At 35.0% G+C, this 25,262-nt stretch overlaps 1 protein-coding gene across 21 annotated transcripts in view; it reads right to left on the reverse strand.

Moving 5' to 3' along the window:
* Positions 422 to 25,262, reverse strand: part of CAPS2 (calcyphosine 2) — a 48,571-nt gene continuing 23,730 nt past the window's right edge. For all 21 annotated transcript variants that reach the window (XM_021092032.1, XM_021092025.1, XM_021092030.1 and 18 more), the window contains 9 exons: positions 21,947 to 22,021; positions 20,178 to 20,273; positions 19,996 to 20,089; positions 15,463 to 15,581; positions 14,434 to 14,507; positions 12,713 to 12,867; positions 7,875 to 7,994; positions 5,545 to 5,641; positions 422 to 2,740 (listed from right to left, as the gene is read on the reverse strand). In XM_021092032.1, the coding sequence (XP_020947691.1) occupies positions 2,565 to 2,740; positions 5,545 to 5,641; positions 7,875 to 7,994; positions 12,713 to 12,867; positions 14,434 to 14,507; positions 15,463 to 15,581; positions 19,996 to 20,089; positions 20,178 to 20,273; positions 21,947 to 22,021 (1,006 nt within the window). In that variant the 3' untranslated portion in view covers positions 422 to 2,564. The remainder of the gene's footprint in view (positions 2,741 to 5,544; positions 5,642 to 7,874; positions 7,995 to 12,712; positions 12,868 to 14,433; positions 14,508 to 15,462; positions 15,582 to 19,995; positions 20,090 to 20,177; positions 20,274 to 21,946; positions 22,022 to 25,262) is intronic.

Genomic DNA, 25,262 nt, shown 5'->3' on the forward strand with positions numbered 1-25,262 from the left:
TATTGCTAAAATTCCTAAATATCCCTTCCTAATAAAATATAAATTTTCCCTGAAAATTCTTTAAAACTTTACTTCTAAGAATAGAATCAGTAAAATCAATATATAGAATTCAATACAGTATGGTTAACTGGGAAACAATTCTGTATCAAACAGGTAACTACCTTTTAAAGATCCAGAGAACAATGAAATATGCTTAACTATAAACTTCATGTAATGCCATTACAATATATAACAATATTTTAAAGCTTATCAAGAGACCTTTAGAACGTGATGACTATTAAGAGTAGAATTTCAGAAGTCAATTATTATATTGTGGATATTTGAAAATGTAACTTCTATTAAATACTCTTCTATTATATTGAATACTAAATAATAGATTTTACTATAACCAAGTCAAAGAAGAATGCAGTGAGGTGTGCAGTGAGGTGTACCATGAGACAAAAGCAGAATGATTTATTGTGCCACCATTTATAATTTAACAAAATATGTCAAATAACATTGAATATTTTAGCTTCTAGCTTTACATGGAAACAGAGTAAAATAATAAATTAACTACAAAAAAGTTATATCGCCTAAATAGAGAAAATTCCTACAAATAATCACATATAAATATTTATATTGAGAGTGGAGCGTTAAGAATATGCTATCATATTAAAATGTTAAATCCCAGAAGAATCTCCCCCTCTTTTTTCTACAATGTGATAGCCTATACATTTTCTGATTATATTCACAGGAAAAAATGTCATAACAGTACTTAGTATAGACTTAAGAACTAAATAAAGGGAGTTCCCATCGTGGCTCAGCTGAAATGAATCCGACTAGTATCCATGAGGATGCAGGTTCTATCCCTGGCCTTGCTCAGTGGGTTAAAGATCCAACATTGCCCTGAGCTGTGGTGTGGGTTGTAGATGTGGTTTAGATCCCACATTGCTGTGGCTGTGGTGTAGGCTGGCAGCTGTAACTATGATTTGACCCCTAGCCTGGGAACTTCCATATGCCATGGGTGTGGCCCTAAAAAGCAGAAAAGAAGAAAGGAAATATAAAATTATCAATGAAAAATATCACATGCATATTGAACAACCACAGAATTAAGTCATTTCAACATAAAAACAATTTCTAGGGTTTAAGATGATTATAGTTGGATAAATTTTTCCAAAAAATTAATGGACTCAGAAATAGTGTTATAAACCTCTTTCTGTCAAAACATCTTCCAGCATATTGTTTTAATTACAATAACCTAATTGAAAAAAATTTTCTAAAGAATTCAGCTAGTGAAAATAGCACTAAACTGTTTGTACAGGCTTTGTTTCTGATATTTCAGTAGAAAGTTTTAGTACCTCCTTGAATCTTGAAAAAGTACCACTTTGAATTTATGGGGTTCATGCACATCACATTTCTGACAATGTTGCCAAGGGTATGGGTGGATGAAGTTATAAGCCAAACTTCATATTCTACGGAGTATGTATTTTCATTTTTGAACAACTTCTTATTTTGCTTAATACCATTTTTTCTAATTTGTTATCTTAATATATAAAATTTAAAATTATGAACTTGAAAAGCAATTCTATAAAGTTTCTTTCTTCTCTTTGTTATTTCCAAGGAGAAGTGAGGAATACAGGAAAATTTAGAAAGAATGATTACGACACATCTAACTGTTCAGTAATATCTATTTAGAAGAAAATGTTTCAGTTGTTTAGTATAAGAAAAAAAGTTATTTAGAATAGCATACATTAATTTTAGAACACTAATTAATTTTTACATTTAAGATTTACTAAATTATCAATTAATCCATATAAGTGATAACATACTTTTTGAGACTTTAATATTTTAAGAAAACATTTCCCTTCCCATTCTATATTGTTTCTAGTTAAATAATAATTCTGTGCAGATAATAAGAGTTGCGGTTAAAAACAGAATAAAAGAACAAGTAGACATTGTGATCTATTGAAAAAACAATAGCATATAATTTAGAAGACAAGAATTCGCACGCCAAGTCAGTGTTTAAATAAGCATTTTAAGGATAAACTTCCATCATTCTAAATATTTATGTTACAGAAAACATCTATAATCATGCTGCATGGAAGTTTTCTTTTGCATATTCTTTAATTGCTTTGATACTTTCAGATGTTTGAAAAAGTTGAACTATTTCAGTCTCATAGGCTTTGAGCCCACGTCTAATTCATCAAGTTGAGAATGGTGGCAATTATTTTGCAGGGAATGGGTAGCAAAAAAATCAAAGGACAGGAAACTTGGTTACTGTATAGCTGCTCTCATCATTTGATACAGATATTACTTTTTTTTGAATGCTGATAAAAAGACTGACCTCTAAATGTATTCAAATAAGCAATATATCAAAAAGACAGATCTTTATAAATAGACAAGCACTCATACATGTGTATAAATATATGTCCCCTTACGTCTATCCTTCTGAATATTTCTCTTTCCAAGCTCAACAAGAATAACAACGAACAACAAGAACTCTAGAATAGTATATTCTAGACTTTACATTCAATTCATCTCTCCTTTACAATGCTTAGTGCTGATGATATACTCATTTTAAAAAACTAAATCCCCCATGGGGTACGTAAGATGTTAACAAAATCTTCATCATCTATTATCCCTATACTTAGACCTTCATAGTAATCTTCAAATTCACCATATGACACTTCATCGGACTTGATGCAGGCATCTTTTAATGTTTCTAGAAAAGATGATTTGATTTCTTCCTCTGTGGAATGTCCTGTAAAACAGTACTGACTATGAAACAATGTACTTAAAAGTCCAATAAAATGGCTGATGATGATAAAAAAATACTTAATTCATCTTATGAAACTTTTTCAGCAATTTGAAATCTTATGTCAAGCTATCCCCCAATTTATTTAAACATTTTCGTGCATAAACTAGAATTTACTTGTGAGGATTTTAATACACATTTGAGGAATCTTTTAAGCCTCTGATAGGGTGTATCTGTATGTATAGGCAAAATAATAGTTACTACCATAGATATTCATGCATTTGTTAATGTTTTAGAGACCTTGTTTTCATTCCCATTAGAAATGAGGAAAGAAGAAAAAAGGTAAATAATCTCAGTGATTTATAGGCTGTTAACACAGTAGCGCAATGTGTGAAAGGCAGCAGTTACTTTATGAAGCAGTTACTCATTACTGCAGCTAGAAAATATTACTGCAAACACAGGATTCAGAGGCCTATGAAAATCTTCGCTGAAAGAATTTTCACTTGATTAAATTATTCTATTTGAATCTCTGAAATTAAGTAGGCTATTTCTACTGGTGGGTTATTTTAAATATGATTAATTTTAACCTACAGGAAGATGTTATTGAGAATTACATATGTAAAAGGATTATAATTCCTTAGCTTGTTATTTAAAGAGAACATAAAATATCTGATTCATCCTTTTTAAAATTTGTTTTAACAGGTAACAGTTTTTCCTCTTTTTAGATTGTTTAGATTGCTAGCTTATCTTCCTTAATGTTAATGCAAAAAGTATAGAATTTTTTAAACTAACAAAGGCTTATCTGACAACACAAAAACAAAATACTTACCAAGGACTCAATGACACATAACAAAACTAAAGCTACTGAAGCAACTTAATTAAGATTTTAGAGGGGAGAAGACAAAGAGGAAAAAAAAATTCACAGTGTTGAAATCACCTAATATTGAAATAAGTAAACTATCTTGTTCCTGCATTTAATGTGACCAATTAAAGGGGAAAAGGCAGAAAAATCACATGGATTTAAAGGGAAAGACATACTAAATACAATTAAATAATATTACAAATTCCCTTATAGCAACCATAATTCATTTAAAATCATTGATAAGGAAGTTAAACTATTTGACCTGAAATAGATGACTGGAAATTGAGAAGCCTGTGATGAGTAGCTTTAATCATCATAATTCTGTTAATTTTTCACTCCACAATTAAAAGTAATAACCATTTATAAGGATCAATTAAAAACCAAAGTGACTATATGTTCTTTTTTCTAAAAAGAAAAATTCTAGAGTAATAGTATTATATAGTATTTAACAATATAAAATCAAATTATGAATTAGAAACTTCACAAAATATAAATTACAAATGGTCAATAAATATACAAAAATATGCTTAACCTCCCTAGTAACAAAGGAAATGCAAATAAAAAAATTTGGGGCCTATCAGATTGGGAAAAATCTAGGGTTTTGGTGAGGTGGTGGTGGGAATTAATCTCTAATTAACAGCAATAAAATCTGGAGTAGCCATCTTATAATGAGATTTGGAAGGAGCAATTAAAACATGAAAGGTGGATATTATAGGTCTTAATATAACCCCAAGGAAACAGCAGAAAATAGGATTAAGGAGTCACAAATAAGCATATTCACTGCTTCAATGCTTGCACATCAATAATTAGAAATTAAAAGTCTACCAACAGGAGACTAACTAGGTAAATTGCAGTAATTTTGCTTTTTAAAAGAATAATAGGCAGCAGATAAAAATAAGATGCCTCAATGTTGATTAAGATGGAAAAAAACGGAGTTCCCAACTAGTAACCATGAGGTTGCGGGTTCAATCCCTGGCCTCGCTTGATGGGTTAAGGATCTGGCATTGCCCTGATCTGTGGTGTAGGTGGCAGACGCAGCTTGGATCCCCATGTTGCTATGGCTGTGGTGTAGCCTGGACTCCAACTGGAGCCCTAGCCTGGGAACCTCCATATGCCGTGGGTGCAGCCCTAGAAAAGACAAAAAGACAAAAAAAGATGGAAAAAACACCAAAACATGTTGTTAAGGGTAAAAAGCATACTACATAGCAATATGGTTAATGTAATTTTCATGTCAAAAAAAATCTTCAAAAGATATTATCTATTTATAGGATATACACAGCTATGAAAATTTATACAGTAAAAACTATATATATATAAAGTAAAATGATAATAATTGTTGCCTCTATAGAGGGAAATGGAAAGAGAGGAGTTACTATGGCCAAATGGTTTCTTTATAATAATAAAATTTTATTTATATTTACTCATATTTATTTATATTTATTAATTTAATTATGTAAAAATTAAAGTCAGAAGAAGTATAGTAGGTACTGAATCTCTAGAATTACTTGGAGCTATTTTCTATATCCTCAAATTTTGATAGACATATGATTTTCATTATATGCATAGCTATCCCCAGAAAAAGGATATCCCCTTATTCTGCCATAAATCCTCAAGCATAAGCAGATACAGAAAAACTAACTCAGAGAACGTGCATACGTAATTATCTGTTTTCTAAATCTGCTCTGTTCAAACTCAAATTAGTCATTATCTCCTCAGGAAATAAAAGTTAAATCTCAATTATAAACATCAAAGAAAAAATAAGTATAGATAACAGACCTAAGATTTTTAAAAGAAGGTCAAATAGCTCTCACGTTCCTGGTTTAAAAAAAATTGTTTCTTTCCTGTCTTAATGGCCTCAAGCTCATGCTAAACATTAATATAATTAAAGATAATACTTTTATTAACTAGCATCTTAGAAATATAATGAATTTTAACTCATAATGATTACCTGAAATTACTTGAGGATGCTTCTTTGCACAATAACATTTTCTTATGTCTATAATAGACACAGTACCTGTTTTGTTAAAATCCAATTTCATAAAGGCCTAAATAAAGAGAGAAATGTTATTCTTTTCTATGAAATTATTAGAACTTAATTTTCTATTCTGAAGTAAGTTATTTTTGAGCTCAAACAAGACAGTTTAAAGTACTAAACTGGTATAGGAAGGAAACATCATGAACACAGGGAGAAAGGTATTGGAATAAGATATTAGGTAAACTGCACTTAAGTATCAGTTCTACCACTTTTTAGCACCCTGGCCTTGAGAAAGCAACTTAACCTCTGTTGCTCTGGCTTTTCTCTTCTGTACACTGAGGACTTGGGTAAAAGACCTCTCAGGTAAATATCACCTTTAGGATTCACGTGAAACTGATAAATGGCTAAGGGAAATTGCTGGGATTATTCTGATTTAGAAAGTGAAACTGTAAATAATCCATCATTGAAATCAATGAGATGGAGAAATAATTTTTAAATGGGTTTTGTTACTCTATTTCCTTAAGTTTAACACTATCTTTTGAAATGCTACTTTTTATACTATTCCTCTAATTCAATGCAATTCTGAGTATCACAAAATATATTTTATTGGAAAGAGGAGTGGGTTCATAGAAGCATCCAACTAACCCAAAGCAACATCCCACATTTGCAGACAAGTCAAAACTAAAATCATGTTTGTTTATTCACAGTAATACTGCAGATACATGGTACCTGTTATGGGCTGAATTGTGTCCTCCCCCAAATTCACATGTTGAAGCGCTTACCCTCCCCCTAGTACCCCAGAGTGTGACTGTCTTTGGAGATAGAGCCTTTAAAGGGGAAATTAAGTTACAATGAAATCATTAGCATGGGCCCTAATGCAATACCACTAGAGTCCTCATAAGAAGGGATAAGAACACAGACAACAGAGACCGAGATACGACCATGCAAGCACACAGGACCAATTACAAGCCAAGGAGAATAGCCTCAGGAGAAACCAAACCTGCTGACACCTTGATCTTGGACTTTTAGTCTCCAGAATTGTGAGACAATACATTTCTGTTGTGTAAGTCATCCAGTCTGTAGTATTTGTTATGGTAGCCCTAGCAAACTAGGGCAGTACTTTAGAAGTCTGCCTTTGTCCTCTAGTCCCAGTGCCAAGACTTATGAAAGAGACAACCACCCAGTTTCTACTCCTGATACATCTATCAGCAGGACATGTAAAGTACAAATAAGTGCAAATTTATACACATTATGAGGTAAGTTGTTTACCACAAGGTTTTTATTTTGTATTTTGGCCAGTGAAAATAAAGATTCTGATATTTTCTATTTTGAGATTTTTACCTGATGTAGTTGTTGATACTAAATACACAATAGTTTCATTTCAATATTAGGTAAATATACTTCTCATATGAGATCTATATACAAGAGGGGAAAAAAACCACATTGCTTAAAAGTATGTGCTAAAGATGGCAACCAGAACCTAAATAACATGTTCTTGCTTCTTACAAAAGCAGGGCTCCTGTTTTCAATTACAATTTAACATGATCGTTTTAATCTTCATTTAAACATTTAGCACTCATATTTAAAAGCAGAGAAGCATCTTTTAGTTATCCTCCTAATTGAGCCTTGACCTACAACAGCTATAATGCTATTAATTTCACATGTATTACACCATTCAATCCTTAGAGCAGCTCTGTGATGTAAGAAACTGAGGCTTGGAAATACTTAATAACAGATATAGATATACAGCTAAATGGAGCTACCAATTTATGGAATTAGTAATTTGTGAACTGACTTTTAATTTGAGATTTTATTTTCCTTTTATAATATTTTCCTAAAATATATGCATAACTTATTGTGCTTTATCTTGGGCTGATCTGTGTTTATGTTTTACTAAACCCAAAATACCTTAGAAGTAAATGAATTTAAAACATTTTCTTCTTCTTTTTTTTTTTTTTTTGTCTTTTTGCTATTTCTTTGGGCCGCTCCCGCGGCATATGGAGGTTCCCAGGCTAGGGGTCACATCGGAGCTGTAGCCCCCAGCCTACACCAGAGCCACAGCAACGCAGGATCCGAACCACGTCTGCCACCTACACCACAGCTCACGGCAACACCGGATCGTTAACCCACTGAGCAAGGGCAGGGACCAAACCCGCAACCTCATGGTTCCTAGTCGGATTCGCTAACCACTGCGCCACGACGGGAACTCCTCCTAAAACATTTTCAATGATAATTCTTTTAGTTCAAAAGAATAAACCCAACAATCTATTAAAAGTAACCATTTAAAAGACTAACAAATTTACCTTTCGAACAAATGATTTCCTGTATTCATTCATTTCACCAACAACAGCATGCCTGAATTCTCCATAATCAACCTTGCCATCACCATTACCATTTAGAATTAGCCACAAAGACTCAAAATCCTAGAAAAAAATCACACAGAGACCATTGCTACACCTTTAAGTTATGTATGGTCACAAAGATAATCATCATAACAATATTTTGTTATATCTTTTGTAACCCTAGACTAGGTAGTGGACTTAATAAGAAAACTGAAAAAGTTACATAGAAATCCAATCAAAGTCACTAAGAAAGCATATTTAGGGGAACTCTGTGTTGGACAGTTCCATAAAGTTAAGAACCACTTAAGGGTGGCAATAAATCACAAATTTAGCTTTGTTTTTTTAATTTCTTTTATTGTTACTTCCCCAATACAATTTTTTTCTACTGTACAGCATGGTGACCCAGTTACACATACATGTATACATTCTTTTTTTTCATATTACATGTTCCATCATAATTGACTAGACAGAGTTCCCAGTGCTACACAGCAGGATCCCATTGCTCATCCATCCCAAAGGCATCAGTCAACATCTATTAACCCCAAGCTCCCGATCCCTCCCACTCCCTCCCCTTCCCCCTTGGCAACCACAAGTCTGTTCTCCAAGTCCATGAGTTTCTTTTCTATGGAAAGGTTCCTTTGTGCCATACATTAGATTCCAGATATAAGTGATATTATATGATATTTGTCTTTCTCTTTCTAACTTAACCTCTCTCAGCATGAGAGTCTCTAGTTCCATCCAGGTTTCTGCAAATGGCATTATTTTGTTCTTTTTTATGGCTGAGTAGTATTCCATTGTGTATATATACCACATCTTCCTAATCCAATCATCTGTTGATGGACATTTGGGTTGTTTCCATGTCTTGGCTATTGTGAATAGAGCTGCAATGAACATGCAGGTGCATGTGTCTTTTTAAGGAAAGTTCTGTCTGGATATATGCCCAAGAGTGGGAATGCTGGGCCATATGGTAGTTCTATGTATAGTTTTCTAAGGTATCTCCAAACTGTTCTCCATAGTGGTTGTATCAGCTTACATTCCCACCAACAGTGAAGGAGGGTTCCCTTTTCTCCACACCCCCTCCAGCATTTGTTGTTTGTGAACTTATTAATGATGGCCATTCTGACTGGAGTGAGGTGGTAGTTTTGATTTGCATTTCTCTAATAATCAGAGATGTTGAATATTTTTTTCATGTGCTTGTTGGCCATCTGTATATCTTCCTTGGAGAAATGTCTATTCAGGCTTTTTGCCCATTTTTCCATCGGGTTGTTGGCTTTTTTGCTGTTGAGCTGTATAAGTTGTTTATATATTCTAGAGATTAAGCCCTTGTCAGTTGCATCATTTGAAACTATTTTCTCTCATTCTGTAAGGTGTCTTTTTGTTTTCTTTTTGGTTTCCTTTGCTGTGCAAAAGCTTGTCAGTTTGATTAGGTCCCATGGGTTTGTTTTTGCTTTTATTTCTGTTGCTTTGGGAGACTGACCTCAGAGCACATCTGTAAGGTTGATGTCAGAAAATGTTTTGCCTGTATTCTCTTCTAGGAGTTTGATGGTGTCTTGTCTTATGTTTAATTCTTTAAGCCATTTTGAGTTTATTTTCGTGCATGGTGTGAGGCTGTGTTCTAGTTTCATTTATTTGCATGCAGCTGTCCAGGTTTCCAAGCAATACTTGCTGAAAAGACTGTCTTTTTCCCATTTTATGTTCTTGCCTCCTTTGTCAAAGATTAATTGACCATAGGTGTCTGAGTTTATTTCTGCATTCTCTATTCTGTTCCATTGGTCTGTCTGTCTGTTTTGGTACCAGCACCACATTGTCTTGATGACTGTGGCTTTGTAATATCGCCTGAAGTCTGGGAGAGAGATGCCTCCTGCTTGGTTTTTGTTCCTCAGAATTACTTTGGCAGTTCTGGGTCTTTTGTGGTTTCATATAAATTTTTGGATTGTGTGTTCTAGTTCTGTGAAAAATGTCATGGGTAATTTGATAAGGATTGCACTGAATCTGTAGAATGCTTTGGGTGGTATGGCCATTTTTCCAATATTAATTTTTCCAACCCAGGAGCATGGAATAGCTTTCCATTTCTTTACATCTTCTTTAATTTCCTTGATTAATGTTTTATAGTTCTTGGCATCTAAGTATTTTACTTCTTTGGCCAGGTGTATTCCCAGGTATTTGATTTTTGGGGGTGCAATTTTAAAAGGTTTTGTATTTTTGTATTCCTTTTCTAATATTTCATTGTTAGTACAGAGAAATGCAACTGATTTCTGAATGTTAATCTTACATCCTGCTAGTTTTCTGAATTTGTTGATGAAATTTAGCTTTTTAAGTTTAATTCTTTTCTTTAAAAACACCTACCATTTATTTGAATTTGACCAGTTAATTATTATTGATGTATTATATCTGTGACAAATAAGAAGTCATTTAACATACTGGAATGCCTCCAACAGCATTAAGACTACTAACTTTATTTCTGCTTCACATTTGAAATGAGATTTTAATGACTGTAACAAATATTCCATAATTTACACTGAAAACGGATGTTTTGAATAAATTCCTTATACCAATTTATTCATTTTACCATTGCCATCTTTTTTTGGGGGGGAAATACACTACCAAATAGAAATAGAAAAATAGTACAGAATTGAATATTAGAATAGAATAGAATAGAATATTCACAGCAAGAGCTTTTCTTAAACTCAAATAAATGGGAGTTCCCATCATGGCACAGTGAAAATGAATCCAACTAGGAACCATGAGGTTGCAGGTTTGATTCCTGCCCTCGCTCAGTTGGTTAAGAATCTGGCATTGCCATGAACTGCAGTGTAGGTTGCAGACGCAGCTTGGATATGGCATGGCTGTGGCATAGGCTGGCAGCTGTAGCTCCGATTACAGCCCTAGCCTGGGAACCTTCATATGCTGTAGGTGTGTCCCTAAAAAAAAAAAAAACAAAACAAAACTCAGATAAATGTATTTTCAATGTTTCAGTCAAGTTGTTACCCTTAAATGAGAATGTAAATTTAAAAAAACAGCAAATTGACTGACAAATAATGGATACCCCCAAAATATTCTACTCCATTTCCTCCTAATTTTTTAAATTAAATTGTTAATAATAAAAACTTAAGATGTCTTGTCTCCTCGCAGTTTTCAATAACCCATAAATGTTTTTTTGTCTGTTGCAATGCCCTGTAGATAAACAGATTTTAAGGTCTATTAAATAAACTTTTAAGAGTGCAAATGAGCTTAACCTTTACAATCATAAGTAACATGGATAGAAGATGAATTTGCTCACCCAACTCATGGAATACTAGAATTAAAAGATACTGCTTGAAGCTTAAAAGAAACTATTTTTAAGAATGAATGATTTACCAAAAGGAGTAACAAATTTAGATAACTCTTTATAAAATATGGTGCAGAATGGAAAATGATAATTCAGTTGAAAAAAATAAGGTAAATTTATTTGATAGTATCTATATAAATTAGGCTATTTAGAGGGCATATCATTTTGTTTAAATTTCAAATCAGTGCAAATACTTTGCCTTCCCCTAAACTAGTACTAGAATTAGACCCAGGTTGGTGACTTTTATGTTCTTATGTTTCTGCTTCTCATTGCCTGGGCAGTCTGAGGTGATATTACAGAGAAGAAAGAAAGAAAGAAAAAGAGAGAGAGAGAGAGAGGGAAAGGGAGAAAGGGAGAGAGGGAGAGAAAGTGAGAGAGAGAGAGAGAGAAAGAGAGAGAAAGAAAGACAGACAGAAGAAAAGAAGGAAGGAAGGAAGGAAGGAAGGAAGGAAGAAAGAAAGAAAGAAAGAAAGAAAGAAAGAAAGAAAGAAAGAAAGAAAGAAAGAGGGACTATTATTTTGAAAATGGGAAAATGGGAAAACTTACTCATACTTTCATAATATAGGTTCTCCCTTATGCTAGAAGTCATATAATTACTTTAGTTCTATATTCCTGAATCCAATCATAAAAATTTAGCCAATCAACCAAAAAGAGAAGTATTGTGGCAGCTCAGAAAAAGTACTAGATTGTTCTGTAATCATTTATATCTTTCTTTCCTTATGAAGACTTTAAGACTACAGCGTATGTCTTCTCAGAGTTTAGAACAATGCCTGCTTATTAGGCTTGTAGTCAGCATATGAGGGAAGGGTGAATACTGACATTTAAGAAATCACGAGACTCTGGGTAAAGCATCTTGGGAACTTTGGAAACCAGCAGTTTTAGAATCCATGAATCATTCTACCAATCCTGGACTTGAGCTGCAACAGCTAACCTAGCTCATTTCAGACTGGTCCCCACAATCTTGAATAGGTTCTTTCTAATCCTGCTACTGTTGGTCCTGAGTTAGTGGTTTTCGTAAATGGACAAAACTGCTTGGTGTGTCTTGTTTGAGGTCAAAGGGGGATTATGTCAGCAACCAAGGACCTCTGTTGAATCCTGAGCTTTTAGCCTTGCAGGGCTTGTTCTCATAGTTGTGTACAGGGGTACAGTTATACTACCCCTTAAATTTCATTAACATGTAATACTGTTTCACATTACACCCTTAAAACTCTAGAATTTAGCACTGTCAGTGAAAGTTTAAGTGTTAAAGTTTAAGTTAAAAGTTTAAGTGTTTAAGTTAAAATAGTATTATACCAAAAAAAAAAGAAAAAAAAAAAAAAAAGAAATCACTAGGACTGGCCTGAGGGCTGAATCTAAATATTGAGACACAGAGAAGGAAATAAATGAACTCCTAAAATTTCAGTAGAAAAGTGAGTAAGACCACTTAAGAGTACTGTGTCATTCACTGCAGAGAATTATCTGTGGTACATACGTTTTCAGACACTTCTAAGTGAAATACTTCCAGAGCTTGCTTAAAATCTGCCTTCTCTAAAAGCCCATTTCTTTTCTTGTCCAATTGTTGAAGGTATTTTCCCAAACCGGTAAAAATACGAACACCTCTTTTCCGTAGCTGTTCTTTTAGCACATCTGTTTAGAAAGAAAGGAAGTGGAAATGAATTGCTCCTATGCACACATGTATCAAATTGCAATTGTCTTTCTGATAAGAAAATTAAAGTTGATATAACTGATTTAAAGGATGTGAATATGCAACCAGATCATATATACGACTGATAATAGGCTTTGAAAAACAGAGTTTTTAGTAAAAGAGGTTATATATAAAATCACATGTAAATATACCAGAACTATAGCACCACTGTGTGGTGAAAATGTTACTATTTGAAATGTAAGAAAATAATGGTTCATTTTCTCTGTAGCATGAAAATAACCTACATGCTACAAATAAAATCTTCATTTGTATTTTCCAGGCTTTCTCTTCATCTAAAGATCCTACGTCTTTAATATCTTTTCTCTTTCTTTACAATTAACAACTGAAAATTGATGCCAGACAAGTCACACAAAAATTATCAGCTCAGAATTTCTAAAATTTTTTGAAATGTTCAAATTGTAACCTATATATTAAAAAGTATTAAGACTTTGGTGTGCTATTCAATATTACACATTTAAAGTAGCCCTTTCTTCTAGGAATTAATGAGAAGTTATATTCTAAGGTCCCAGCATTCTCTTTGTGGACAGATTTCATTTAATGCAGTTTGTGCCATCTTTACTTAGGAAAATATAGGCAACTTTATTAAAGCAGTTATTAAATATAATACATGAGAAGAAAGGGCAAATGTCCCTAGATACACTAGTGACAAGTATATTGATCATGACAGAACAGAGAAAATGATTTGCTGAAAATGGCATCAGGAATATTGAGAGCTCAAATATCAATCCCGGAAAACTTTTAAGCCTGTTTTTAGTCCTCTTACCCCTATCATCAGGATTTATCAAAATTCATAAATTATATGTCGATGTCTGAGATTACGTGTTTAATGCCTTCCTCCCTTCTTGACTATGAGATTCAACAGAGGAACTGTCTACATGAGCCTTGTAGACTGTAGTGATTGCAAAAGTGGACTCTAGAAACAAATCTGTAAAACGTTCTGGTGTTCAAAGCCAACATGTATTTCACTTATTACCTAAAACAACTCTGAAAGTAATAAAAGAGGTCATTAGCCGCATTTTAGACAAAGAGGTGCAGGAGATTTACATAAAGTCATATGTCTACTGAATGGCAGGATCCAAACATGAAATCTGGCTTCCAGTCTAGCATTTTTTTTTACACTAGGCTGTCAGAAATCTCTTTAAAAGATCATCTGAAGCCTAAGATAAGTACTATATGGCAAAAAACCACTTCTATTCATTTCATGAATAAAACCAGTACTATCTGGTACTTTCTAAAATCTTAAATTCATAAATGATAGAATACTAGTTATTCAGTTAGATGGGATCATTAAAATAGGGGAAATCCTAAAAATATTTTTAAACATGTATATATGTATGTGTGTATAAACTTATAAAAGATGGGAAAGCAAATAAGAAATATAAATCATGTCATAAAATGAAGAAATATCTGCAAAATACTGCTGTACTACTTAACAAAGAAATTGGTTGAAAATTAAAACTACCTGAGAGTATAGTAATGATATATACCTTGAATGGCCTTGAAAACCAGCCTATCATTGGCTTCTTGATTGTTTATATCATCATGTTCCACAGAATCAGTTCTGCAATTGACATGTTTGCAGTGATAAATATACATTGTTTTGTAATCTTGAGTACAGAAACTCTAAGCTCTTCCCTACTCTAGACTGAAAGAAACCCTCAAAGTTGGAAGGGTGCTTAATCAAGTCCACCTTTGCTTGCTGCTTTAATCCCTGGGAGAATTAAATATGCTAAATCAAGAACTGAAATCCTCAAAACCTTCCAAGAATTACCTTTAAACATTACATTGCTTTGTAGTTACTTCAATGTTCTTTTAAAATACTTAATTAAAACTACTGAACTTAAAAGCAGTTTTACCTTTAAATGTATAAGATGTAAAAATGTTATTTTAAAAAGTAAAAAAATACATTAATATTGGCAATACGGTAAATGACAAAGAAATACAGACTTCCTATAAATTATAGCCAATTTATGGGAAATGGTCTCTAAGGCACAGTTAGTATACCAATTGTTATCATCTTGATTATATTTAGCACCAAAAAAACACTTGCAAAAATAGCATATATGTTTTTTCTGCGATTGAAAAAAAAACCTCAAATTCATTTAAAAGCTTTCCATTCACAGCATTATTTTTTTCATTTTATATATACATTATCAATCAGTAAATATTATAAGCATGTGGAAAAAGATGTTTCAGTATTTTATTGTATCTCTTTTAAAACCTATTGGTTTGGTAGCATTTAATAAAATAAAAAAGTGTTACAGCACAGGCAAATTAATAAAGTACTTCAACGAACTTAAAATGGTACTTTTTAAATCTTTACTTGATTGCAACTGTTCCCACATATGGCATATATTTGAGTATAAGATATAACACATAAAATACACATATATAGCTATGCTCTGTTTTTTATAAATACAAATATTCAAAATGCTTCAACATAGAATATCATTTTAGGATAGTAAAAAATAATGTTTTCGCTTACCTCCAAAATGACAAATGGATGTTTGACTTACTTGAGAGAATCTGAAGCTCCCCGATCAATATTCGTGATTCGAAGTGTAAGCACTGTGTTTTCTTTTATGCTTTCTGGAAGCCTGGGATGTTCAGAACTCAAAAATGTCAAGTTAGCACCCTAAAGAAATTAACGAATGGATTATTTAAAGCTAGAAATATGTAAGAAGTAAAATACAACTAATATTCAATTTTGATTATATCTGATGTGGTATACTTTTATACCAATAAAAAGTATATTAAGAGAATATTTAGAAACTACCCAGGCTTCAGCTAATAATATAGGAAAATAACAGAACTAATTTCCCAATTGATCTCTCAATTAACAATCTTAAAATTAACAGTTCATGTGAAAAATACAAGAACTCCAGTTTTTATAAGAATCAGGAGAAAGGACAGGTTATTTCAATAGAAATTATGTCAGCCTAAATACAGAAATAGAGTTATTGATCCACAGAAAGATGTGCTGCAAATTGATGAACTATGATAGATTTATCACCTTCTTTCACCTGCTCTTTTGATGGCAAATATCACATAAATGTAAAACTAATTTTAACCTAATTAGAGCATCAAAGATTTGATGAAAAAATTCCCATAAAAAATTTTTAATCCAAACTTAGAAAATTATTATTTTAATTTCTGAGTTGCTCAAATAAATATGGTCAAATAGGGATGAACACAAATTTAAAATAAGTTTAATTCTCTCTCTTGAAAATAAGAAATTTCTCTCTTCTCTTTTTTCCAAGAGCATTTACTTTAGAAAACTTGTAACTATAAGTATTTGCTCCATTCTTTGAAATGTATATAAATTCTCTCAAAATCATGTAGGCAATTAAAGAGACTATGTGTTATGTGTAGCAGAGTTATGCATATAAGCATATGTGCATAACTGTGCATCTATGAGGTCTGTCAGTGCATCCGAAGAATATGTATGTGTACAAGTGAAGTGGGTGAAGTTTTACGTATGTGTGTCTATGGACACAAGGGCATGCTTATATGACTATTATCTTAACAGTAGGCACTAAAATTTATTTTAGTGAGTATTTAGGAAAAGACTTATGGGGCACATAGAAAGGAAAAGATAAGTTCCAGAGCAACATCAGGAAGGCAGAAGAGACCATACTCCCCCCAAAAAAGAGGCATAAGGTTGAATATTTCAGCACAAAGAAACAGAAATTGTGGGTAGGCACAAGAGGTGGCAGGAGTCAGAAAATCAAGAGGTGGGCCTTTATCATGGGATTTATTGAAAGGATGCATTTTTAAGAATGAGAATGTCCAATACAGAGTTCCCATCGAGCTTAGCAGAAACAAATCTGACTAGCATCCATGAGGATGCAGGTTCAATCCCTGGCCTCACTCAGTGGGTTAAGGATCCTGCGTTGCACTGAGCTGTGGTGTAGGCTGCAGACGTGGCTTGGAACTGGCATTGCTGTGGCTGTGGCCTAGGCCAGCAGCTATATCTCCAATTCCACCCTTAGCCTGGGAACCTCTAAATGCCACAGGGGCGGCCCTAAAAAGAAAAAAAAAAATGTCTAATAATTGTAAGTTGCTTATGCTGCACCTATATAAACTTCCCTCTATATCCCCTTCAAAACATCTGCCACACACTAAAGGTGTCATATATAAGGTCTGTGTGTAGCTTTCTCTTTTTTTTCTTTCTATTTCTTCCTTCTTTCCTTCCTTCCCTCTCTCCTTTCTCTTTCTCTTTCTTAGAAATCATAATAAAACAAGAGTTTCACATCTGGCTCAAATAATATGGAAGAGGGATATTGAGAATAAATCATAAATTATTGGAGACAGCAGCTCAGACCTAGAGATAACTTTCATCTATCTGAGATAGGCATTCAAATTCTGCAGGTTGTAAAATGTGAGATGAAGCTGATTTTCTCTAGAAGCAGACTTGAGGGATACACACACACACACACACACACACACACACATATACAAATACATACATAGTATGTATAGTGTACTATGTCCAAGTTTAAGGGGTAAAGTTTTTCTTCACCCCTCAACTCCTCACCCATCTAGTCACTACATCTTAGTGACTCTACTGCCTGAAGAATTTTTTCCTAATTAGCTTCACAGCAATCACTTGCCTAATTCACACTGCTGCAACCCCCCACCTAGATTAAGGTCATTCAATCCAATCTGGTCCTTTGTACTAATCTTCAGTCCATTCCCCACACTGCAACCAGAGAAATCTTTCTAAATCACAAATATGATAACGCCACCACCCTTCATTCCACCCATGAATGACTCCCCAAAATATGAGATAACTCTTTAACAAAAGGCTGTTCTTAATAAGCTCTGATTTGTCTCTTGCCGACTCTCACCTTGAAGTAGAATTCAACAAGCCTAAACTACTTTCAGTTCTCAAAAAAAAGGCCATGCTCTTTCATGCTTTGATTCTTTGTACAAACTGTCTCCTCCATTTAGAAGCCTTTCCCTATATCCTCTGCTCTCTACCTCTCGCAGCCTACCTAGGTCAAGGTCAGATGGTACTTTCCTAGGTCAAGGCAATGACACTTTCACCATGAAGCCTCATTTGACTCCACAAAACTAGGTTGTTGCTCCTCCTATTTGACTGTTTCCCATTAGACTGCAATTCCCACAAAAGCAGGGAATATTTTTAAGTTACGGTTCCATTTCCAATGCCTAGCCTATGAGTATCTACTTGTTACATGAATGATCCCTGTGGATAGTGCTACATTTTGATCATGAGATGACATGAATGTAATAATTTAAAATTTAAGGGCACTATTCAAACTCTAATATTACCTATGATCCACCCACACTAGGGAATCCTTGTAATAATGCCATATGCCAGGAGTGTGCAAGGTAGGGAAAGCATAGGGAAGACAAGGTAACTAAGAGCTATGTGACAGCTCCAGAAGCCAAGGCCTTCTCGCTCTGTGTGGAGGAAAATGTGCATCTTCAGGAAATAGGCCTACATTAGCTGGAGAATTATTCATGGTACTAATAAAGTAGCCACTTACCCAGAGGTACAGCCTCACAGGGCCTTTAAAAGTACCAAGACACAAGCTTTCCCGGGCTTATATTGCAGAATTGAGCATTGGCGGAAGGCTACAGGAATAAGTGCTATGCTTAGATTCAGAACTTCATGGGGAAACATCAACCATGAGCCATTCACACAAAGGCCCCTACTCAGGAAGGAGGAGAGAAAATAAAGTGGAAACTAGAAACTCTGCCCCTCCAGTCCCACAGGAGCCCTCAAAATCCAATACCAATAATAAATATACAGCAGGACACCATCAAACTCCTAGAAGAAAACATAGGCAAAACACTCTCTGACATCAACATCATGAATATTTTCTCAGGTCAGTCGCCCAAAGCAATAGAAATTAGAGCAAAAATAAACCCATGGGACCTCATCAAACTGAAAAGCTTTTGCACAGCAAAGGAAACCAAAAAGAAAACAAAAAGACAACTTACAGAATGGGAGAAAATAGTTTCAAATGATGTAACTGACAAGGGCTTAATCTCTATAATATATAAACAACTTATACAACCCAACAGCAAAAAAACCAATCAATCAATGGAAAAATGGGCAAAAGACCTGAATAGACTGTTCTCCAAAGAAGATATACAGATGGCCAATAAACACATGAAAAAATGCTCAACATCGCTGATTATAAGAGAAATGTAAATCAAAACTACCATGAGATACCACCTCACACCAGTCAGAATGGCCATCATTAATAAATCCACAAATAACAAGTGCTGGAGGGGCTGTGGAGAAAAGGGAACCCTCCTGCACTGTTAGTGGGAATGTCAACTGGTACAGCCACTATGGAGAACAGTTTGGAGATACCTTAGAAATCTATACATAGAACTTCCATATGACCCCGCAATCCCACTCTTGGGCATCTATCCGGACAAAACTCTACTTAAAAGAGACACGTGCACCCGCATGTTCATTGCAGCACTATTCACGATAGCCAGGACATGGAAACAACCTAAATGTCCATCGACAGATGATTGGATTCGGAAGATGTGGTATATATACACAATGGAATACTACTCAGCCATAAAAAAGGATGACATAATGCCATTTGCAGCAACATGGATGGAACTAGAGAATCTCATCCTGAGTGAAATGAGCCAGAAAGACAAAGACAAATACCATATGATATCACTTATAACTGGAATCTAATATCCAGCACAAATGAACATCTCCTCAGAAAAGAAAATCATGGACTTGGAGAAGAGACTTGTGGCTGCCTGATGGGAGGGGGAGGGAGTGGGAGGGATGGGGAGCTTGGGCTTATCAGACACAACTTAGAATAGATTTACAAGGAGATCCTGCTGAATAGCATTGAGAACTTTGTCTAGATACTCATGTTGCAACAGAAGAAAGGGTGGGGGAAAAAATGTAATTGTAATGTATACATGTAAGGATAACCTGACCCCCTTGCTGTACAGTGGGAAAAGAAAAAAAAAAAGAAAAAAAAAAAGAAAAAAAAAATCCAATACCAGTTAGTATAACATACACACATATACACTCAACTTACAATATAAAAATCACCAAGTTGGTATTGTTTTCCTTTTCTTCGTCCATGCTGATGACAATAAATGCTCTTCTGAATAAAAGGAAGCACATTTGTTCTAGGAGTTAAATAACAAAAATGTGAAGTTATTCAGCTTCTCTGGGAAGTAATCATCTTGAGAATTTTAACAATGTTTGATGGCATACCTATTTTTCCCAAATTGCCGATACTCATAAATTGTAAGGGACTGGTCATGAGTGAAAAAGAACCCAACCAGCTCTCTGCAGGCATCATGTCCATTTCTAGTAAGACAGAAAAATATCAAAGATTTTTAAATAGAACACTTTTAATACTTAATAATAAACAGATTGTGTACGTCAGAGAGGGATTGCATAGAGTTCCCATTGTGGCTCACTGGGTTAAGGACCTGACATTGTCTCTGTGAGGATGTGGTTCAATCCCTGGCTTTGCTCAGTGGGTTAATGACCTGGCACTGCTGCTAGCTGCAGCATAGGTCGCAGGTGAGGCTCAGATCTGGCGTTGCCATGCCTGTCTGTGGTGTAGGCCTGCAGATGCAGCTCTGATTCAACCCCTAGCTCAGAACTACCATATGCTGTAAGTGCAGCTGTAAAAAGAAAAAAAAGGAATTGTGTGACTCGCTCAAATGTGTGGCATTGGGCAAGAGTTATGGGAAACCACAGGGAAAACATGACAGAGCTTGCTTAAGTGTCAACTTAAGTCATATTTGGATGGAGAAAAGAGCTTTATCTTATACAGATAGGAATATGGAAAAATTACAATGTGGATTACTAATTTGGCATAGATTTTTAAGATAAAGTGAAAGACATTTACAAAAATGTTGAGTTTGCATAAAGCCACCCCAGGATAGATATACATTTATTATCTTGGACATGGAAAATTTAAAATCACTGAACAATATGATAATTTACCTTTAATATGCATAAGGAGCATCAAGTAGCATTATGTATTACTAGAAGTTTTTATAAGACTGAGATAACAGTTTTAAGAATCATCTTCCTTGTCACTTTACTACATCTACCAATAATATACTATTAATTTAAATTATTAAAATAAAACTAACAAAAGTAGCTTACATAAAGGTTAATTTTTAAATAGTTTAGAATACCTCTAGCAGTAACATATATCCTTAAAAAAATCACTTTTAAATTTCTTTTTGAAAGATATATTTTTTTTTTTTCTTTTCGTCTTTTTGCCATTTCTTGGGCTGCTCTCACGGCACATGGAGGTTCCCAGGCTAAGGGTCTAATTGGAGCTGTAGCCGCCGTCCTAAGCCAGAGCCACAGCACCGCGGGATCCGAGCTGCGTCTGCAACCTACACCACAGCTCACGGCAACGCTGGATCCTTAACCCACTGAGCAAGGCCAGGGATCAAACCTGCAACTTCATGATTCCTAGTCGGATTCATTAACCACTGTGCCATGACGGGAACTCCTGAAAGACATTTTAAAATCACATTTTAAATAACTTTTTTTTTTTTTTAAGGCTTTTTAGGGCCATACCCACAGCATATGGAAGTTCCCAGGCTAGGGGTCAAATTTTCAAAAGCTGCTGGCCTATGCCACAGCCACAGCAATGTGGGATCCAAGCCATGTCTGCAACCTACACCAGAGCTCATAGCAATGCCGGATCCCCATCCTACTGAGAGAGGCCAGGGATAGAACCTACATCTTCATAGATACTAGTCAGATTCATCTCTGCTGCACCACAATGGGAACTCCAATAACTTCTAATTTAAATGCTTTTCTTTTAGATTCACATGTCCCATAATTTTTGTCACAGATTAATATATATTACCTAAAGATGTTTGTGCTAAATTCATATTTTTCACTTAAATGTGACAAATTTAACTAATTCCATTATTGTTATTTCTATTTGAAAGGAAAATACCTTTTAATAATCACAGGATTAAAAAGCTTAATAAAATCACAATTACCTTGATATGATTCTACCATCAAATTGTACTTTATGAGAAAGCATATTTTCAGTTAAGGTAGACTGGGTTCTTATTCTGTGGAGAAATACAAACAGTCAATAATTATTTCTAATTTATCTCTATTGGATGTAAATGATAAAAGCACCTCCAAAAGTTATGTTAATATCTTGAAGTGCACATATTAGATAAAGATGAAGATATAAACCTCTTTTTTCCCAGATTGCTAGTTGTAGCACAGAAGAAAAATAATCCTGAGCTATGGGACATAACACATGAATGGCTTTTATGTTAGAATGTATAGTACCAGACTGCTACAAAAGCCAGTACAGAACAGAGACAGCACATTTGTGCCTAGAACTATTGCAGGACTACCCATTTCTAACCCACTTCTCCTTTGCCTCTCCCGCACCACAGAATTTGCTTTCTTTTGTCCTGATGAGACAGTGGCTTGGGAAGAGTTCCTGGCCCTGGACGTGGCAGGAATGTGAAGGTAGGAGCCACTATAGCCAGCAGGCCACAGTGTTGGAGAGGCCAACAAGATCCCAGAGAAGCTTGCCCAGAGCTGCACCTCCCTGGCCACAGAGCTGACACCAACTACTGCCTACCTCCAAGCAGCTGGTTGAATAAGGAAAATAAATCCTGACTTGTTTAAGCCCCTATCAGTCAGGTTTTCAGTTATGGGTCTCTGAAAGCATTCTTTGCCAAAACAGACTAGAGAGGGAGAGTCCTGGACGAGACTCTAGTCTTGGCCACAGTTCCCACTGTGAGGCCTCCAATCAGTTATTTAATCTTTATGGCCGTTAGATAGCATTGAACCATCTCACAAAGACTGCCAGTCCTGGAGTTCTCTTTAAGAATATGAAGCAAAATCCAATGACACACACTTTGACACCCTACTACCAACAAATCTCCTTTTTACTAAGAGATCTGAAGATTCAGTGATAGCTCTTAATTCCCTTTCTAAGTAATTTTATGATACTCCCATAAAACTGCAGATATAATGAAATAGCAATAATGTAAACAGTAAGTGTGTAGCTTACTGAGATCTTGAAAAGTTATATCTCTATAAAATCTAGTTGTCTATGAAAGGTAAGCAGGATACAGCAAACAAGAACCTGTAAACCAAATGAGAGTTTGCAGACACAGAGTGGAACCATGAAAGCTTGGTCATCTCAACTCAGTTCAATCCATTAGTAGTAATGTGTTTATTGAATGCCCACTATGAGCCTGAAATAATTCTAAGTGCTAAGAAAATAAAAGCAATAATAATAATAAGTACTATTTATTAAGAACTTTGTAGATACTAGTCTGTGTGAAAATAATTTTAATGTGTATTGGTTCATTTAATGGTTATAATAACTCTATGAAGGAAGTACTATTATTCCCATTCTATAATTAAATTTTACATTTACACAGCACATGGCAGAACCAAAAAAAAAAATTGCTCAACCATTACATTATGTTGCTTCTCTAAAGTAAATAGAACTCAGGGAGTTCCCCATTGGCCTAGCAGTTAAGAAACCAGTGTTGTCATTGCTGTGGCTCAGGTTTAGTTCCCAGCCTGGGAACTTCCACATGCCATGTGCATGGAAAAAAAAAAAAAGTAGACAGAATTCAGAATGAAGTAATAGCTTCAAGCAGTCTACAGTCTTCTTGGAAAGATAAAAGAATTAAAGAGGCATTTATATTATAAAATGGAAAGTTCCATGTTGGGGTTTTGGGTATCCAATGAGTAGCACAAATACTTCTCCAAGTTCTCCAGTAGAGGAATAAGGATCCACACAGATGAAGATCCACACAGGACTATTACTATTGATAGAGCTGCTGAAAGCCATGGCTTAGAAATGCAGCAACCACAAGCTAAGTACTTAACACTAGAATTAAACAGACTAACCCTCTCGTTCCCACTGGGGAGGTACCCTCTAAAACTTAATGCACTTCTGCAGACAGCTCCCAAGGCAGAGAGAGGGGGAGGGTTGCACGACACATGCCAATTCCTGCTTCTCACCCCTCCTTCTCTGGCAATAGGGAGGAAGGGAAGTGAAGTCCATAAATTCAATCATTCTAATCAATACCCCCTAGGATTTTTCACAGAACTAGACTAGCTAAATCTAAAATTTTTACTGAAGGCGAAAGGGCCAAGAATGACAAGATGCTATTAAAGCTAAACAAGCTTCAGGTATTTAATACATAAGAAGACTAATTAAGACAGGATAATATTGGTGCAGGGATGTATCTCAAGTAGATGAGACTGAAAAAAGCCTAGAAACAAACCATGCCCCAGAATAGCCAAAGACATCCTGAAAAAGAAAAATGGAGCTGGAGGAATCAGGCTCCCAGACTTCAGACTATACTACAAAGCAACAGTCGTCAAAACTGCATGGTACTGGCACAAAGACAGACATATAGATCAGTGGAACAGGATAGAAAGCCCAGCATTAAACCCATGCACTTACAGCCAACTAATCTATGACAAAGGAAGCAAGACTATACAATGGAGAAAGGACAGCTTGTTCAATAAGTGGTGCTGGGAAAACTGGACAGCCATATGGAAAAGAATGAAATTAGAACACTCCCTAACACCATACACAAAAAGAAACTCCAAATGGATTAAAGACCTAGATATAAGACCAGACACTTTCAAACTCCTAGAGGAAAACATAGGCCAAACACTCTCTGACATAAACGACAGCAACATCTTCTCAGATCCACCTATCAGAGTATTGACAATAAAAAGAAAAATAAACAAATGGGACCTACTCAAACTCCAAAGTTTCTGCACAGCTAAGGAAACCCTAAACAACATGAAAAGACAACTCACAGAATGGGAGAAAATCTTTGCAAATGAATCGACTGACAAGGGATTAATCTCCAAAATTTATAAACAACTTCTGCAGCTTCATACCAAAAAAACAAACAACCCCATCAAAAAATGGGCAGAAGATCTAAACAGACAGTTCTCCAAAAAAGACATACAGATGGCCGAGAAACACATGAAAAGATGTTCAGCGTCACTCATTATTAGAGAAATGCAAATCAAAACCACGATGAGGTACCACCTTACACCAGCCAGAATGGCCATCATCCAAAAGTCTACAAAGAATAAGTGCTGGAGAGGGTTTGGAGAAAAAGGAACCGTAGTACACTGTTGGTGGGATTATAAATTGGTGCAACCACTGTGGAAAGTGGTATGGAGATTCCTTAGAAAACTCAAAATAGAACTCCCATTTGACCCAGCAGTCCCACTCCTGGGCATCTATCCAGAGAAAACCACGACTCGCAAAACACGTGTACTCCAATGTTCATTGCAGCACTA

This window comes from Sus scrofa, chromosome 5, assembly GCF_000003025.6.
Source record: "Sus scrofa isolate TJ Tabasco breed Duroc chromosome 5, Sscrofa11.1, whole genome shotgun sequence".
Taxonomy (NCBI): Eukaryota; Metazoa; Chordata; class Mammalia; order Artiodactyla; family Suidae; genus Sus; species Sus scrofa.